Raw genomic sequence first — 17,986 nt, forward strand, 5'->3', positions numbered from 1 at the left:
TATATGTGTGTGTGTGTGTGTGTGTGTGTGTGTGTGTGTGTGTATATATTAGCTGTTCAATGATTAATTGGTTATTTCTACATGTTTAATCAACTCCCTCTCTAAACCATTAAATATTTACCATCATGTTTGCATTTGTATTTTGTGTTTGCATGTGTCTTTCTGCTCTTGCATACATGTACATATGTGTGTTTTTTAGTGTGTGTGTGTGTGTGTGTGTGTGTGTGTGCATTGTCAATATTTATGTTTGTGAACATGTTTTTGAAAATTAATGTAAATCACTGGTTTTATTTTTACTTCTTGATAGATATAAAATATCTTGCTACTTTATACAACTGTGGAGGTCATGAACTTGTTATTTGGTAACTGGCAGTAATGATGTCACAAATACAGTTCACTAAAAGACTGCTTGCAAAATACTTAAATAAATATATAAAATAATTAATAGGGTGAGAAAGTCAGAAATTTCTATATGTGAGTATTATATAGTCACATGAAAAGCAAATTTGTTTTCTTGCCAACAGTACACCAAATCTTAGATTGTGTATAAAAGAATCCATAAAGACTTTTCACAGGTAGTGCTTCCAAAAAAATAAATGCATTATTTTATTGACCCTGGAGAAGATGAAAGGTGAAGTTGAAATCTTGCTAAGGTTAACTTTGCTTTTTATCGGTCTAGGATCAATAAAATATAGTACCAGTCTAGTACTTAGGTTGAATGTATTAGCTAATCCTCTCCCATCAAAAATTACTAGCTTTGTGCCAAATTAGAAAGAACTATTATTATTATTATTATTATTATTATTATTATTATGAAGCTGCGAGAATTATTGGCACATTGGACAAAATGCTTAGTAGCATTTTGTCTGTCTTTATTTTCTGAGTTCAAATTCTGCTGAAGTTGACTTTGCTTTTCAACCTTTTGGGGTCAATAAAATACATACTAGTCGAAAGTGGGGTTGATGTATACCCTCCCCTTATACCCTCCCCTGAAATTGCTGACCTTGTGCCAAAATTTGAAATTATTATTATTATTATTATTATTATTATTATTATTATTATTATTATTATTATTATTATCATCATTATTATTAAGCTGGGAGAATTGTTGGTACACTGGACAAAATGCTTAGTGGTATTTCATCTGTCTTTATGTTCTGAGTTCAAATTCCACCAAGGTCAACTTTGCTCTTCATTCTTTTGGGGTCAATAAAATAAGTACTAGTTCTTGACTAGCCTCCTCCCACCAAATTCCAAGCCTTGTGTCTATAGAAGAAAGAATCATTGTGAAGAAGTATCATTATTACGTTTATTATCTTTTATTATATTACTTTTATTTTAGTATACAAAGTATATTATTTGTTAATCATAGAATAGGGCATTAGCATCTGATGTGGAGAAACTGTCTCTAAAAATTTTGAATTCTGATTGCAGTCATTTCACTTTGTTTAAGACAAGTATAGACATCACACAATTTCATTCCTGTGACCCTATAAATCATGAGTTCTCTGTATATGTAAGAAATTCATATTGTTCAAAGTCAGTGATTCTGCCAATTGTCAAGTATATTCTAAACAACATTGTTTACAATATCATTATGACATCATGTTACTGCCATAATTGAATAAATATTCATGGTGTATGCTTGTTTATAGGTCTGTGAGGTTGTGTGTCTTTTTTCTTTTTTTAGCTCACATTGTAAACATTCAAAGCTATACAATGATCTGAGTTGGGTAATTGAAAGTAGTGAAAAACATAGGTTAGGTTTCTGTATTTATAAATCTAAAACTCCAAATGCTACAAATGTGCAAATATTAAAAATAATTTCCAGATTAAATTTACAGAAATATTTTATGAGTTATTTCCCTTGAATACACTGACTTGCCAACTTATTGAGCTCAAGCTAAAGTTTTTCTAATTTTGTGAGATTACATTTAAATATATGAGATTAATGTTTTCTCTCGGGTGCTATTCACCTGTTAATTAACACAGCTCAGAGACAGTTCCTTAGCAAAGAAGAGTTACAATTTAGGACATCTTTCAGGCAGTCAATTGCAGGTGGAATGTTAGAGCAGAAACTGAAAAATAATGTACATTATTTTTCTGAACTGACATAATGTTAATTATATATAATTATACATTTTTAGCAAAAATCTTTTAATTAACCATTATTCCAGTGTTTTGTTGTTGTTGTTTAGAATATACTTATTGATTGGTGGAATTATTAGAGTGTTGGGCAAAACACTTTGTGGTATTTTAGCTCTTAATGTCCTAAGTTTATTGCCTGTTGAGGTCAACTTTGCCTTGCATTCTTCCTGGGTGAATAACATAAAGTACCAGTCAAGTACTGATATTGATGTAATTGACTCTTTATTTCTCTATAACTGCTGGGTTGTACCTAAAAATAGGATCGCCCCCACCCCCACTCACAAAACAAACAAACCTAGAAATACTTGGCTTCTCAGGAAAAGAGTAAAAGAAACTGACAGATTCTCCAAATCCAATCTATCAGCAACACAGTGAAGATTTGTAAGACATTCCAAAAATTGTCCATGTGAGGATCTTATGTGAATAGTGGCACTCATTTGGGTGTATGCATTGGCAGTTCAACCAACACACTGACTCAACCACTTACTTACAAACACCAGGAACTGTCTTAACTCACAAAGTCTTGTTGCTTTGTTAGTAACTGGTTTGAACTCTCTCAAAAAGAGTTTGAATTAAACTCAAAGAAAAATCACACACACATCCATAGCATCATCATGATTTAATGTCTATGTTCCATGCTAGCATGGCTTGGACAGTTTGTCTGGACTGCATTGTTCTCCTGTATCTGTTCTAGCATGGTTTCTGTGCTTGGAGGCTTTTCCTAATGACAATCATTTTACAGAATGTGCTGCCTGTTTTTACCTAATTTCAGCTCTAGTCAAGTTGCCATGTGGCTTGTAAGTCTAAGATCCTCTTCGACTGAGTTGGGTTACTGTAGAGATGGAAGCAGGTTTATGTTAGGAGATGACAGGTTAAAATTTGAGACAAGGGCCAGAACAGAACAGGTTTCTTGCTGAAAAGGAGTTACATGGCTACATACATTATAGAAATGAGTGTGGGAGTGGTTAGGATGAACATGGAAAGAGAGGTAGAATAGTGTTGATAAAATGTCAGAGTAGACCCTGAAGGCACAAGGTGAATGCAAGGGGAAGTGGAGTTAGAACAGAAAGTGAGGGTGAATAGAAGTTGCAAGAATATGGGAGAGTGAGAGATAGATAGAAATTGGAAATAGGTGATGGGGTTAATATAAGAAAGAACAAGTGTTGAGGAATAAGTAGGGAAGGTAGTGAAGAGTAGCTGATAACTGTAGAAATTGGGTAGATTTAAGGGGTGGATGAAGTGAATGATGCTTATGAATTGGGGGTAGGTAAGGACGTGTAGGGGATGACATACAGTGCAGAAAAAGAGGGGAAGAATCATAATAATGATAGAGGATGTGTGTGTGTGTGTGAGAGAGAGAGAGAGAGAGAGAGAGAGAGAGAGATGACATGTGGTTTTAGGTTGCAAAAGTGTTGGGGGTAGAGGCAGGTTTAGTGAATGAGGAGCATCAGAGATATATAATGGTAGAGAAGGTCCAGATGGGTGTTCTGTGTAAAATGTGGTGGAGAGGACTGTATTAAGAATAGAGGATGGATATTAAGTGAATTGGCTCTGGGTAGCAAGAAAAGTGGTATCAAGGAAAAGTTAGTGAAGAATGCAGTTCTGCTCACAATTAATTACAGCTGCAGAATACAGCATTTAAAAAGTTGGTGGGTAGTGGGGGTGTCTTGAAGAAGAAACTGGGAAAAAGAACCCAATTGTGCATGTATATACATATTGTACTTCCAGAATCTCAGTTTTGCCATGATGGGTGGATCTTGAAAACTGCATTTTTCCAGTCTTCTCAGTCCCTTGTCATCCCTGTGAAGTTCATGGTCCTGAAATCAGCCTACACTACTTTGTCTCATGTCTTCCTAAGTTTTCCTTCTTCTGTGAGTTCTGTTCACATTAAGTGAATGACACTTCTTTATACAGCTGATCACATTCCATACCAGTGCAATCTTTTTCTTACCTACTACATCTGACCAGTTTTTTCTCTCAATACATTTGTACTTTGTTGTTTATACACACTTATACTGCATATTCAATGAATCATGTTAATTTGATTTCTTTCCAGTCTTCTTAACTCCTCTGCAAATGAGGTTCATGTCTCACTAGCATGCAGCATTGCAATTCTAACACAAGCATCATACAATTTGCCCTTCACTCTGAGGGAAAAGACCTTTGTTGCCAAACCAGTTGTAGCAGTTTCAATTTTTTCCAAACTGTTCTTATCCTGACTGCTATACTTTCAGAGCAACCACCTCTCCTGCTAATAACATCTCCTAAGGTAACAAAAGCTATCAATCACTTCAATTGAGCCATCTGAGCATTTAAAGGAATCAATTTCCAGTGTGCTACATAATGCTTCAGTGTACCTGTCACATATAAAGGCTACTTTTTCTGTTAGTCTTCCTGTGATTTCACTACACTTCTTGCGTGTCCATTTGCTGACATTAGGTACAGTGTACAAAGTTCATACCTTTCTCTTTTCTGCATATCAAATAAGGCTATTTCTTGAAGATACCAGGGTCCTGTCTTCTTTTCTACTTGTTAAAATCTCATTCTTTGCTAAGTCTAGAATTTCCTCTCTAATTCCATTATAGGTCATGAGCATATAGAATTCACTTGGACAGCCAGTCTTAAACTCTTCTGTCATGGACTATGATGAATAGAAGTGGACTAAGGACTGAACCTTGATAGATTCCTACCTGCAAACTAAATTCATTACTGAAATTATTGTTGACTCTTGCTTACTGTATCAATACATAACTTTTACAGTCCTTATAGATTTTACATCTACACATAATTTTCTTAGTGATTACTAAATTACTAAATGGACATCTTCTCCAGGTCAAGAAAATGTCAGGAATAGTGTTTTACTCTTAGCCAAGCATATCTCCTGCAGTTGCCTCACTAGGAAAATTTCATCTATGGTACTCCTTCTGAGCATGAAGTCAAACTGCATCTGAGTTTGCTTTGTCATCAGTAAATTGTGCTTTAACTTTCTATGAGACCTTCATAACCTGATCCAGTAGTTTGATTCCTCCATAATTTCCTCTTTCTAAGAGATCTCTTTTGCTGTTCTGGCAGCTGATGATAAAACTACTATGCCAATCATTGGATATGACACCTTGTATAACTTGATTAACTATCAGGATGGTAATCATGTATCCTACTTCAAATATTTTATGCATCTATCCCTAATAGACCTACAGTTCTTTTTCCTGCCATGCCCGTAAATGCTTTATCTATGATGTTACTATTAACTCAAATTACTGTTCCTTCTGTAGGGTTAGTGTGAGGTAGTCCCTCTTTATTTCATGCATTCTCTATATTCAGCAGCCTCTCATAATAGCCCTTCCATGCTTTCATCATTTTGAATACACTTCTCAACAGTGACATCTTGGTTTTCTCTCATAAGCACTGTCTCACTATCCAAAGCATTTCATACCTCTGATCCTCACATTGCATTTCTCTTCTTTCATGCCTTACCCTTAACCTAGTATACCTGTTACCTAGCTGCTCTTCTAGCCATTTCATAGTGCTCTCTACTGTCACCTTCCTTCCAAGTCTGATGCACTAACAATTCTGCAGATCTACCACCCTAACATATGATAATGTATAATAATAATAATACTGGTTTTCATATTTTGTGTAAGAACATGGATAAGCGATGTGGTGGTTGGCATCTTTGTGTATATGATAATGTCTGTTCTGCTGCTATGAACTAGAGTATTGTGTATAAGTAGTGTGAAATTATGACTGACTTGGCTGCTCTCAGTATCTATTGCTAGTTAGAATAAATGACATCATATATCAATTGCTTATATTGTAAACAATTAAACCCATTTATGAAGGTTTAATCTTGGTGTTGTCATCCATCATACAATATATCAATTTTATGCTGATTCACAGCTTAGTCATAAGGTTCTTCTTTTCTTACCTGTTCAGCTACAAGGCAAATAGGATGAGGGATCAATTCTAAAATCCAAATTGTGTTGGTCAAAGTCTTAGATCTGGATCTTGGTGATTTTGTAACAATTTTTACACTTATGCTTTATTTTCTCTGAAGAAGGAAAGAGATTTAAAAACAAAGGAAGCTTGTAGAGCCATATCTATGAGTATTTTGTTGAGTTACAGTTGTGAGGCTAAGTCACATTCTGATTTTAATTCAATATCAATAAAAGAACCTGGACTAGATAAATCTCTTAAATGCTTATAACTGTAGTTTTCTTGTCTCCTGTTACAATTCCATTTCTGTCTTGCAATATAATTTGACCTAGTGCTCGACTTGTATTTTATTGTGTTGAACTTAGAAGGACAAATGGCAAAGTTGATTTCAATGAGATTGGAATTCAGAATGTAAAAGACCATAACTAAATATTTTGTCCGAAACTTTCATGATCCTGCAAACTCACAACTCAACAGTAACAGTCTTGCACAAACTTTATAAAGTTTATTGTTTGCAATATATATCGGTGACAAAATTTGCAGAATTCACTTCCACTAAAGTTTGAAAACTTCCAAAATTTTCTAGTCAGAAATCATCATCATCATCGAATATAATAATTGTTTCAGTGTTGCTTATAACTTATACATGTCATTCTTCCTCATAGTTTTTTCTGGTTATACTAAAGCACAATGTTATATATTCCTATTCTCTGGCAGGCTGATATTGCAGTGGTTAATTCTCAGCAAATGGAATATGTGACCCAGTTTTGATTAGCAACAGGAATGACCTCATAAAATATATTTATGCTCTTCAGAAAGCGATGAATACCACAATATCTTATTTCTATTGTAACTCTAAACATGATATAAAGTTAATCTAATAGTTGTATTTAATTTTCTAATCCTCTCATTTATTTGTTTATTAGACCTGACCTTACTTCATGTGTTGGTTATTAACCTATTCATGCTGATCGTCCATTTAAACTGACACTTAATTTATAAGGGTATAAAACAAATACTTGATACAAATTGTGATTTGTGTATGATCTGCATCAAAGAATGAAACATGTTCTTAATACATATGCAGTCTGTATCAAACGAATTTCAATGAAATTTTTTTCAGTTGTTATTTAGGTCAAAATAATAGTATCTGTGAATTTTCAGGCAATTTCATTCAATAGAAAACTTTCAGCAGGAATGGGTTAATATATATTGTCTATCTTCTCATTAGATCTATATGTATATCTTATACTTGACTAACAGCAGGTAAACATTTTAGTGTAGCATTCATATAATCATATAAAATAATTTTGCTTAATTTTTATTTATTTTCTCTCATATACTAGTTATAGATACTATTTAAATGAAGTATGGAATAAGTTTTAAATGAGAAAAAATTTACTCTACTGTGAAATTTTTTAAAGGTTAGTAAAACAGTACAATATCTTGAACTTGTTTATCTCTGATTTCTCTGATTTACTTTTCTTATTTACATTTTGGCTTACACAATAACTAGGATATTTTATCATCCCAGATAATATTGCTGTTAAGTTAACTCTTCAATTGTAAAGATTTTCTACTTTGGTATTTAAACAATTCTTTACATATTTCAACACTGTTGAACTTCTATAAGAAAACAGGTAATAGTACTAAGCTAGCTATATAAGAAATTTTTATTGAACCAGCCAACAGTACTTTAAATCAATCCTTTTAAACTAGCTATATGTTCAACAATTGATTTTAGTTGTCACAAATAGAACTACTTATTCAAGGTAGAGGCAGTGTTGGTGGTGTGGATGGCTAGCTTTAAAATACTACTACAAGATAATTCTGAAACATGTCATGTGGTTTTACGTCACAGTCACAGATGGGGGCTCCATGCATATGCCGAAGCAGAAGTCAACAACACTGGCTGATTTCAAATTTATCTTTTTTCAGCCTTAATTTTAACTTAGCTGTAATGATTGGTTGTGGAGATATTATTAAAAATGTGTTTTTAAACAATGAGACAGATTCACCATTTGATTGGGATCAGCTGTTTTTACATTCTGAACACTCTGGTCGTAGCTTACAACATAACCAGTCACAGAATTACTATGCAAACACATACACAAATTCACTCAATCATAAAACATGTCTACCAACTTCAACAGTTGATGGTTCTAAAAGATTATGTGTTGAAGATAATATATCCAACAGATATTTTCCAAATAATGCTGAACGGATCTTGCCATCTGTGCCAAAACGTAATGCAAGTTTTACAAAAGCTGTTGGTGGAGCAGACAAGAATTCTAATAATTCAAATGAAGTCAGCTGGCTCAATAATATTTCAGAAAATGGACTTTACAAAGCATCTGCACGAAACTCTAGTTTCTGTTATGCTGTTAATTCATCATCTCATGCCACAAAGGTTAGTGAGTGTTATAATGTATAATTGTTCTGCAGACTTGGCAAATTTCTTTTATGATAGACTAATGATAAACTAATGTAGCATAATGTTTTGTTTGTGATTTTTTAGAATACATTCTCCATAAAAGTATATGCTTGTTGTTCTCATATATATATATATATATATATATATATATATATATATACGTACAAACATGTGTGTGTGTGTGTGTGTGTGATTATGTTTTATTGCAAAAATTTAAGTAGAAGTGAGTGAAAATACCATATATCTTGTTTAAAGATTAAACATTAAAATATATACCTTTCTATTTTATAAATGTTTATATTCCCTTGGCAATAATAGTTAAAGGTTGTAATATCTTGCTGGATCTGTTTTGGTCTTATTTTTTTACCTACTTTTATAAAAGAATTCTTATCATATAAAAGAATTTTTATCATTTTGAAGCTATAACATTGTTAATATGATTAGGAAATATCAAAAATACTATTTTTTACAAAAAGTCCTGTACTTTGCAAAAAGCTTGGTACTTTACAAGCTGTATAGTTATGCTTTTTAATAAAACGATAATACTATCATTATATATTTTTATGGATTTTTTAAAATGAAGTTTAAATCTATTTATTTAAAATTAATATATCAAATGAGAATGGTAATATTTATACATGCTTCAGTCTTAGGGTAACCAACAACAAATTTAAATCTGATAGACATACCTTGTTTTCATATTTTTTAGAAAAATTATTTGAATTATATTGCATTAAATTAAAAAATTTATATAATTTACATTAGATAATTTTGCTTTTGTATTTATTGAAGATACTCTGAAATTTTATAAGGTTTCCTAAAACTCGGAAGAAGTTGAATATTTTGAAGGTCAGTAGATATGTAAACAGGAATAGAAACAATAAACAAGGTTTATTTTGACATAAGAAAGTAAGAAGACAAAAAAATACTTCTGAACTATTGTGGGTGTTTGCTAGAAATAGTAAATGGGTTCTTTTGTCTTAGGGGACTGAGTTGATAGAATATTGGACAACCAAATGAGAGATTGATGGTTAATTTTCTTCCAGTAAATAGTACTTTGTGTTTATAGCCAAGGCAAGCTCTGAAATGGGTCACTTCACCTACCTGTAAATAAACATCACATGGTTGAAATATCTTTTATTTATAGTGAATTAATGTAAAATGAATTATTGTTTCATTAATTTGTTGATCAGTTTCAAACCTTACTATGGATTTAATATGAAGAGAAATGTTCAAAGTAAATTTGACAGGATAAGTGTAAGCAGACTGAGAAATTCTTTTTATTATTCATTTTGATTAACATTTACATATCATCAAAATTGTGTCTTTGGATCTCTTGTGCAAATGGTATCTTGTAATTTCCTAAAGATCATTTTAACACAAGTTTGAACTAACTGGATGAGAAAGAGAGATTTTCTGTGTTTTTTGTGGTTTTTTCTATTGAGTTAGGTATCCAATATATTTTGATATGTATTCAGGTTTAAGTGGTGGTTCCATCAGAGACATGCAAAGTAAACTCAGTGCCTGTTAGTATTCATTCCATGAAATAAATTATAGTTGTTTTGAAATCTTGTGCAGAGTTTTAATGCAATAAAAGAATTTCTTTCTTTTGTATTTGCTGGATTTGGAGGAAGGGTAGTTCCTCTTGAACCTTTGTAAGTCAACATATGCAGAAAAGACATAAGCAGGGAATTCCAGAGGGCCAATATTCTGAGAAGGAAGGTCTAGGAGTAGTCATTAGAATGGGACTTGGGGTGTTAGAAACAATGAATGTGATGAGATAAGGATAGACAGCTGGGTTAGGAATGCCTGAGTGGAGTGGCACAAACTGACCTCACTCCAAAGTGCAGAGGACATAATAGTAACAATAGAGAAGATAGCACTCTGTTGGGCCAGAAGCTGAAGTATGTCTGTGAGTGATTTTATGCCAATCAGTCAGGTGGCTCTTTTCTGGTCTAAGATGTTTGTATGTGCTGCTGCTGCTACTACTGCTGTACCACCACCACCACCACCATCATCATTATGGATAAGTAAAGTGCCAATATTTGCTGGGGGATAACCGTTCTGTGGTCCTGAAGAAAAGGAACAGTCATTTGGATGCAGTCCTAGCTATGTTAAAAACATGCTTTCACTAGGAGAGATACTCAGTGATAGGGAAACTCAACAATTGGAGTGATTGTGAGAGCTCTAACTGAGTGCAGTTCATGATTAAGCAGCGTGTGGTATGATGATGTTTTCATGATCTGAGTATCATATGTTTTTTAGTTGTTTAAAGCAACAAGATTAGTGTGTCCCTATTGTAGGATGCTTTTTAGGCCTCTGATTACAGAGTCAATCTGAATTAGAACAAAGAGGTATTCTTGAATAGTTTGACATGAGATTATAAGGCATACATGGATTGAAACAGCCTGATAGTCAGGAACTATATCTTGTAATTGTCTGGATTGAAATAAGAGTGAGTAGAGTGACAGTGTGGCTTCTTATAATAATGTCTTAAAGTAATGTAATCCTTTCAAGTATTGACTCTAAATCAAGAAATTAATTTGATTAGTCTAAATCCTAATATAGGCTTTTGTTAGAAGAACTGATATTAAAATGGACTTACATTTGCAACACTCCTGTTATAATAAAATTTTATCCTTTAAATTTCATCATACTATAATGATTAAGAATAGCTCACTTCACAAGAATACTCTACATAATTGTGGCTGAGTCCTTCACTTTAAACATATTCCAGTGTGTAAAATTCCAGAATGTAGATATATAAATAACAATTTGTTTTCACAATTGTTATGTTCTTATAAAAGAAGATGAATTTGAGGAAAACTGGTCAAAGTAATAAAAGAAATGAAGTTTGTGAAAGAATAGTTATTTTAAGATTTTGAATGTTTCTTGTTTGTGTTTGTATTTCGATTAGCTTTCAATAAATATCCTAAATTCAACAACATTTCCTTTTTCTCATTTTAAAGGATGATAATGCCATTTCAAAAATTTTTATATCTTGCTCTTCAGAAAAAGTAAAGAAAAAATCCTAAGTAATTGATTTCATTTTGAAAGAATACATTTTTGGATAGCTTGTTCTAATTTTCTGTTGGAGAACTTTGTTTCATATGAGAAATATCCAGCAGTAGTAACACCATGGATGGTAGTATATAGAGTCAGAGATACAATTTTAATATTTGCTTTACTTATTCTATCCATTTATCATTTGTAGATGGAAAACAAGAATTTGAGTGTATCACTTGAGCAAAAGCATGAATGAAGATGCAAATAATAATAATTAAAATAGGAGTGAGTTGGGTGATAATGTGGCTTCTGATAATAATATCTTAGAGTAATATAATAATTTAAAGTATTGACTCTAAATCAAGAAACTAATTTGATTAGTCTAGATTCCAATTTAGACTTTTGTTAGAATAATTGGCATTAAAATAGACTTTTATTTGCAACATTCTTATAACGATGAAATTTTATCTTTTAAATTTCATCATACTGTAATAAATAAGAATAGCTCATTTCACAAGAATACTCTATTTAATTGTTGTAGAGTCCTTCAATTTAAACATATTTGATAGTGGTTTCAAATTTTGGCACAAGGCCAGCAATTTCAGGGAAGCGGGTAAGTCAATTACATAACCCCAATACTCAACTGGTACTGATTTTGTCTACCCTTAAAGGATGAAAGGCAAAGCCGAATTTGAACTCAAAATGTAAAGATGGACAAAATGCAAAAGATGGACCTGGCATGCTAACAATTCTACCTGCTCTCTGCCTTAAACATATTTCAAATTAAAACCATCATTATTTGCACCATGTACAGTGAGATCTAGAATAAATATTTGCATATTTATTCTTAATATGTCTCGGTAGGGTCAGAAGCAAAATATGCTAGTTGCTGTAGCATACATCACAAGGGAACAACTTCTCTCTCTTTTACAACAGCAATGTGTTTGAAATTTCCCCAAGACACCTGAAGAAGGCTGGAGAGTATATCAGCCAAAATGTTGTGTTAACAACAAACCAGATGAGGACAAATATCCGTCAAATGTAAATAATGTAAATAATGTAGTTTTGAAAGAAGTTTTTATAAAATTAGTTTTTAAACATTGAATGGCTATGGGGTTCTACCAGAGTAGAACAGTAATCAAAGGGGTCCATAGATAAAAAATGGCTGAGAACCCCTGTTCTAAATGATTACAATTACCCTCAGAACATTATTGTCAGCAGCTACATCACATTCAGTCACATGACCTAAATCGACACCTGCTACTTAAAAGACTGAAAGAGATTGGAATTGAAACTTGCATTGTCAACCTGCAGAAAAGCACCATTCTAATCTGCAAGAATCCTTAGAAAGATTCTTGAGATTTGAAGAAACATGTTGTCACCAACCTCAAAATAAATTCCTGTTAATTAAATTAGCATGTACTAACTTAATAATAATAATAATAATAATAATAATGGTTTCTGGGTTAGGCACAAGAAAGATTCTTGAGATTTGAGGAGACATGTTGTCATCAAACTTCAAAATAAATTCCTGCTAATTAAATTAGCATGTATTGACTTAATAATAATAACAATAATAATAATAATAATGGTTTCTGAGTTAGACACAAGATAAAATTTTTGATGGGAGGTAATCAGCTGATACTATCCATCACAAAAGGATGAAAGGGTAAGTTCATCAAGACTTGAACTCAGAGTGTTAAGATCTGTTATGAGATATTGCAAGGTATTTTATCCAATGCTGTAATGATTCTACGAGCACAGAGCAGGGCAAGAAATCTGGGAAATGGGGAAGGAATATCAATCCCAGTATGGACTGATACTTATCTTATGGTACCTGAAAGGATGAGAGACAAGGCTGATCATGGCAGTGTTTGAAACATGTAAAACCTTAACTGAATTCTGCAAGGCATTTTCATCAAATGCTATCGTGGTTCTGCCAATTTACTACCTGATAGTAAAAGTAAACTTGGTTTCAATGTCTTAATGCAATTGGTTCCCAAATAGGTAAATAGATTTAGCTGTTGGTTGATATTTTGATTTGATATAGAAGAAAATTTTATCTTGAAACATTAATTTCTATTAAAATCACTATATTTAAGATGACATCAAGAAAAAGCAGCTTCTTTGCAAAATTTATGTAAATATTAATCTTGTGCTATAGCAACTAAGTCACTAGTTGATGTCTTAATCTATATTTGAGGTAACTTGGCATTAATCCTATTTAACTGCTTTCTGTGGTTTTCATTTTTGTTCCACTTTTTCCAGTTAGATCTAAGGGAAGCAATTATGTTATGCATTACAATGTAAAATCCAAGTGGTTGGTGGTACTGAAACAAGGCTTACAATTAGGGTTATTTATAATGCTAACATCATATTCATTCCGTGGCTGAAACTAAATTTAAAAGCAAGGAAACATTTGTTTCTGTATTTGATTTTTTTTTCTATATGTTATGATTAGAAAGAACTTATTTTTTATTAAATTACTTGATGGGATCATAACACTAACGTTTCCTTAAGAATATTATATTAAAAATCAGCATATTTCAAATAAACTTCAATAATAATTTATCATCATCGGCAGCATAATTATTTTAATGTTAGCAAGAAAAAATGGAGAAAGGTTGAGAGTTTCTGCCTCACTGCATATCTCCTGTCATCATTATCTTGTGTCATCTCCTCTACGAAGGTCAGTATTTTCACATTTCATCTCTTTTTTTATATTTATAGGACTACTTTGGTCAGTCTCTACATCTACTGCCATCAATCCATAGTGTTCTTTTATTCAATAACGATAATTCTTTGCATTGCAGATCCACTCTGGTGAAGAACACATTAGTTGTTATATCTGATGCAAAGTTATTTTCTTAACTTACTTATGAGCCTTTCATGTAAAACTGCACATCAAACAAACAATATGTTTCCCTTTCTCTGTTTTCTCTCATCACCATCACCATAAAGCATATTGCTTCACACTTCACTCAGCCTGCCCTTTGATCAGAGGGAGAAAAACCTTTGTGTTTGGAAGAGATAACAGATTGATGCAAAAGTAAATATATAACATCTTTCTATGAGTTTTGTCTCAAGTTATTATAACATCACTTGATCCATCACCATCATTGTGTCACTTAAGCAAGAAAACTTTATTTGCAACTTTCAACTAACCAACCATGCTTGACATTTACTTCACTGCTGCCCTTGATGTCAGCTACTCCAGTCTGTTAAGTTCTACTTTTCTATCAGATTTTTCTACATCTTTCATCTTCTCATTTCTTGCTCTGTCTTGAATTCTTACTTAAATTTAGTTTCATGGTTTTGGGATCAACCTCGCTGTAAGACCCAGAGTTCTAGTAGAATGCACATTTGATTGAGTGTTTTTTACTATAATTCCAAGCTGACCAATGTTTTGTAAGGATAGACAGAAACTGCAGAAGCCTATCATACTTACTTATATCATTATCATCAACACATTGTTGTTGTCATCGTCATCGCTGACATCTTCATCATCATCTAACATCTATTTTTCATACTGGCCTGGGGTGGACAGTTTGACAGGATTCAAAAAAGCAGAAAACTGCATCATGCTCCAATATCTACTTTGTATGGTTCCTATGGCTAGATGCTCTACCTAATACCATCTGCTTTTTTTCATGGCAGCAGCACCAGTGAAGTTGCCGTGTAACACACAAAACTAAGATTCTTCTTAACTGATAAGCACTACAACAGAGAAGAAGGTGGCTTTGTGCTTGGTGTTGAGAAGTTAAAGTATGAAAGAAGGAGCTGGAACAGGTTTCAGGTTGTAGAGGAGATACATAACTACCCCACATTATATAAGAGTGAGTGGGGGTAATCTGAGTTGAACTGGAAAGAGAGATAAAGAGGGGGGGTGATGAGATGTCAGAGTGAGACCTCAAGAAACAAGGAGAGAAAAAGGGAGAATAGGGCAGAAGAACAAGAAAAGTAGGTGGTAGAAGTTACAAGAATGTATGGGAAGAGTGAGAGATGGTTAGAAATGGGAGTGAACGGTGAACAAGAGTGGAGGGATGGTTAATAATATGAGTTGGTGGAAAGACAGGGGAGAGTAAATGATGACTGACATTATAGAAGGAAGTGACAAGAATTAGAATAGTAATAAAATTGTAGACAAAGAAAGGATGATGATGAAAGAAAGAAATGTGATGGGTGAGTAGGTTATAGGAATGTGTGTGAGAGATGATAGGAGTGTAGAGTGAGCCAACAGGAAGTGTTTTAGGGGAGAGGAGAGAGATAAGTTAGTAGCACAGAAATGTGATTAATGTAAAATGTGAGTGGAGAAGGACAATATTAAGAATGAAGGATGGATGTCAAACGAAGTGGTTCTGAGTAGTGGGAGAGATAACTGATAGCACAGAAAAGGATGGTGAAATATGTAGTTCTGTTTATCATTTAATAACAGCAGCAAAATACTGTAGTAGTTAGGCAAGTAATGGAAGAATCATTGATAGAGAAATGAGGAGGTAGTGGGGAAAGCATAACATGGGTAAATTGCGTGAGGGGGCCCAGTTGTATGTATAGACATTATGCTTCCAGAACCCCGATTTTATTATGATGGGGGAAACTGAGGTTCTGGAAGCTTAAGTTTGAACACTGTGTACCACCAACCCAATCATCACAGCTCTATGAAGCTCAAAATTATATATGAGTGTATGTATGTATACCTGTGTGTATGTGTGTGTGTGTGTGTGTGCATCGAGTGTGCATGAATAATGGCATTCCACACTTGTTATTGGTTGACTGAAGTAGTGATGTTGTTGACATTCCTTGTTGACATTATGACTGGTTGCTCTGTGCTTTCAGAGACCTTTGGCATAAAAAAAAAACCCCTTACTTGAAAACTTGTAAGGGATGGCCACAGAAAGAACATCCAGCCATAAAATCCTCCTGCAACCAACTTTCAGTCTAAACCCATGCTAGCATGGATGTTAAACAAAGTAGCATATGCAAAATTTCTTAGGAAAGATATTATGAAATGTGTGTCCAAACAAAACCTGCTGACTTTTAAATGGAAAGATCTCATTGTTTAACCTTTTAGCATTCAAGCTGGCTATATCTGGCCTTGTTTTATGTTCCAAATGGTTAGATTCAGCTTTACACACCTACCCTACAATGTCATTATAAATATAAGCAATCACACTATTGATATCTTGATAGTTATGAGACAATGCATGATTAATTTAAAACAATATGAACAAATAAGCATTACATTTGATAAAATGATCTGAATGCTAAATGGTTAAAGTTAATTTTATATTTTGTGTTTTTTTTTCTTATTTTTTACAATGTTTAAATTGGTTCCAGCTTTGATTGTTTTCAGGTACCCTATTTCTATTGACTGGCTTTTTATTTACTCTTAAAACCTTTATATCAGAAGCTGGTTTCAGTCTTCTTAATCATTATGCTATTATTCTGTTGGCCAATTACCAGCTAAATCAAGATGTGTAAAACAAAAAACATGAACAAAAAGAATGAAGTCTTAGTAATAAATATGTAAGCAATGATGTCAGTTTATGGAGAGAATGGAATAAATTCTTATACTTTTAAATACCATTTGGAGTATGATAACTCCAGTGCAAATGTGCAATGTATTTCAGCAATGTAAAACATAGTGTTTGTATATAATAAAATAATGTGGTGTGTGTGTGTGCATGTGCATGCATACATCTGAGAGAGAGAGAGAGAGAGAAGGTCTTTATCAAAGTACCAACCAGCATAGAAGCTGCAGGCAAAGGACAAACTCTGGAGAAAATATAATAATGGCTCTTTTTATAATATTTAAGGGTCTCCAGAGAGCTGTTGAGGAAGAAAACACATCAAAAAGTAAACAGTCTGATTGGCTGAAAATGATCACAAAAACAATGATGTGTTTTGTTTACAGGGTTACTATACTCATCCAAACAAGGTCATGTTTGGTTCATCAACAAGTGTACCCTTGCTGGTAAACTGAAAATGAAGTATAAATTTTCATTATTGGAGGCAATTTTAATGCTATAATGAATGTATGTATATTTGTCTATGAGTGTGTATCTGTGTGAAAGTGAGAAAGATGAACTTAAAGTATGACATTTATAATGAAATAGTCTTACAACTGTTTCTGGGATATTATGGATATCCCTTCATCAGAGATGGTATGAGAAAATTATTGTGGAAATGGAGGAGATAGAGAATATAGAAGGAAATAAGAGAATGAAAGTAGAAATAAGATATATAAAGATATTGTAGTTGCAGTTCCATTATTTGAGGAAAATGGAGTAAAGAAATGGTAAAAAGTTTCCTGTACATGGTATGTAAGTTCCAATAGCAGTTCATGTTTAGTCATTTCAAAGTATGGAGCCATGGAATCGGTGTTACAGTGTTGCTCATTCGAAAGGGTTTTGTGGTGTAAATGAAAATTTGAGAATGTATTGGTAGTATTTGTGTATAGATGGG

At 33.1% G+C, this 17,986-nt stretch overlaps 1 protein-coding gene across 9 annotated transcripts in view; it reads left to right on the top strand.

Annotated features, from left to right (window-relative positions):
- The window catches only part of LOC106873463 (voltage-dependent L-type calcium channel subunit beta-1), a 303,996-nt gene that overhangs the window by 166,110 nt on the left and 119,900 nt on the right, over nucleotides 1-17,986 (top strand). The window contains exon 1 of one of the 9 annotated variants that reach the window (XM_014920831.2): nucleotides 7,971-8,491. The exons of 6 other annotated variants lie outside the window; for them this stretch is intronic. In XM_014920831.2, the coding sequence (XP_014776317.1) occupies nucleotides 8,042-8,491 (450 nt within the window). In that variant the 5' untranslated portion in view covers nucleotides 7,971-8,041. Of the gene's footprint in view, nucleotides 1-7,970; nucleotides 8,492-17,986 lie in introns of those variants that run through there. 2 more of the 9 variants (XM_014920834.2, XM_014920833.2) reach the window with 2 other exon arrangements.

The sequence above is a fragment of the Octopus bimaculoides genome, chromosome 2 (assembly GCF_001194135.2).
Source record: "Octopus bimaculoides isolate UCB-OBI-ISO-001 chromosome 2, ASM119413v2, whole genome shotgun sequence".
Lineage (NCBI taxonomy): Eukaryota > Metazoa > Mollusca > Cephalopoda > Octopoda > Octopodidae > Octopus > Octopus bimaculoides.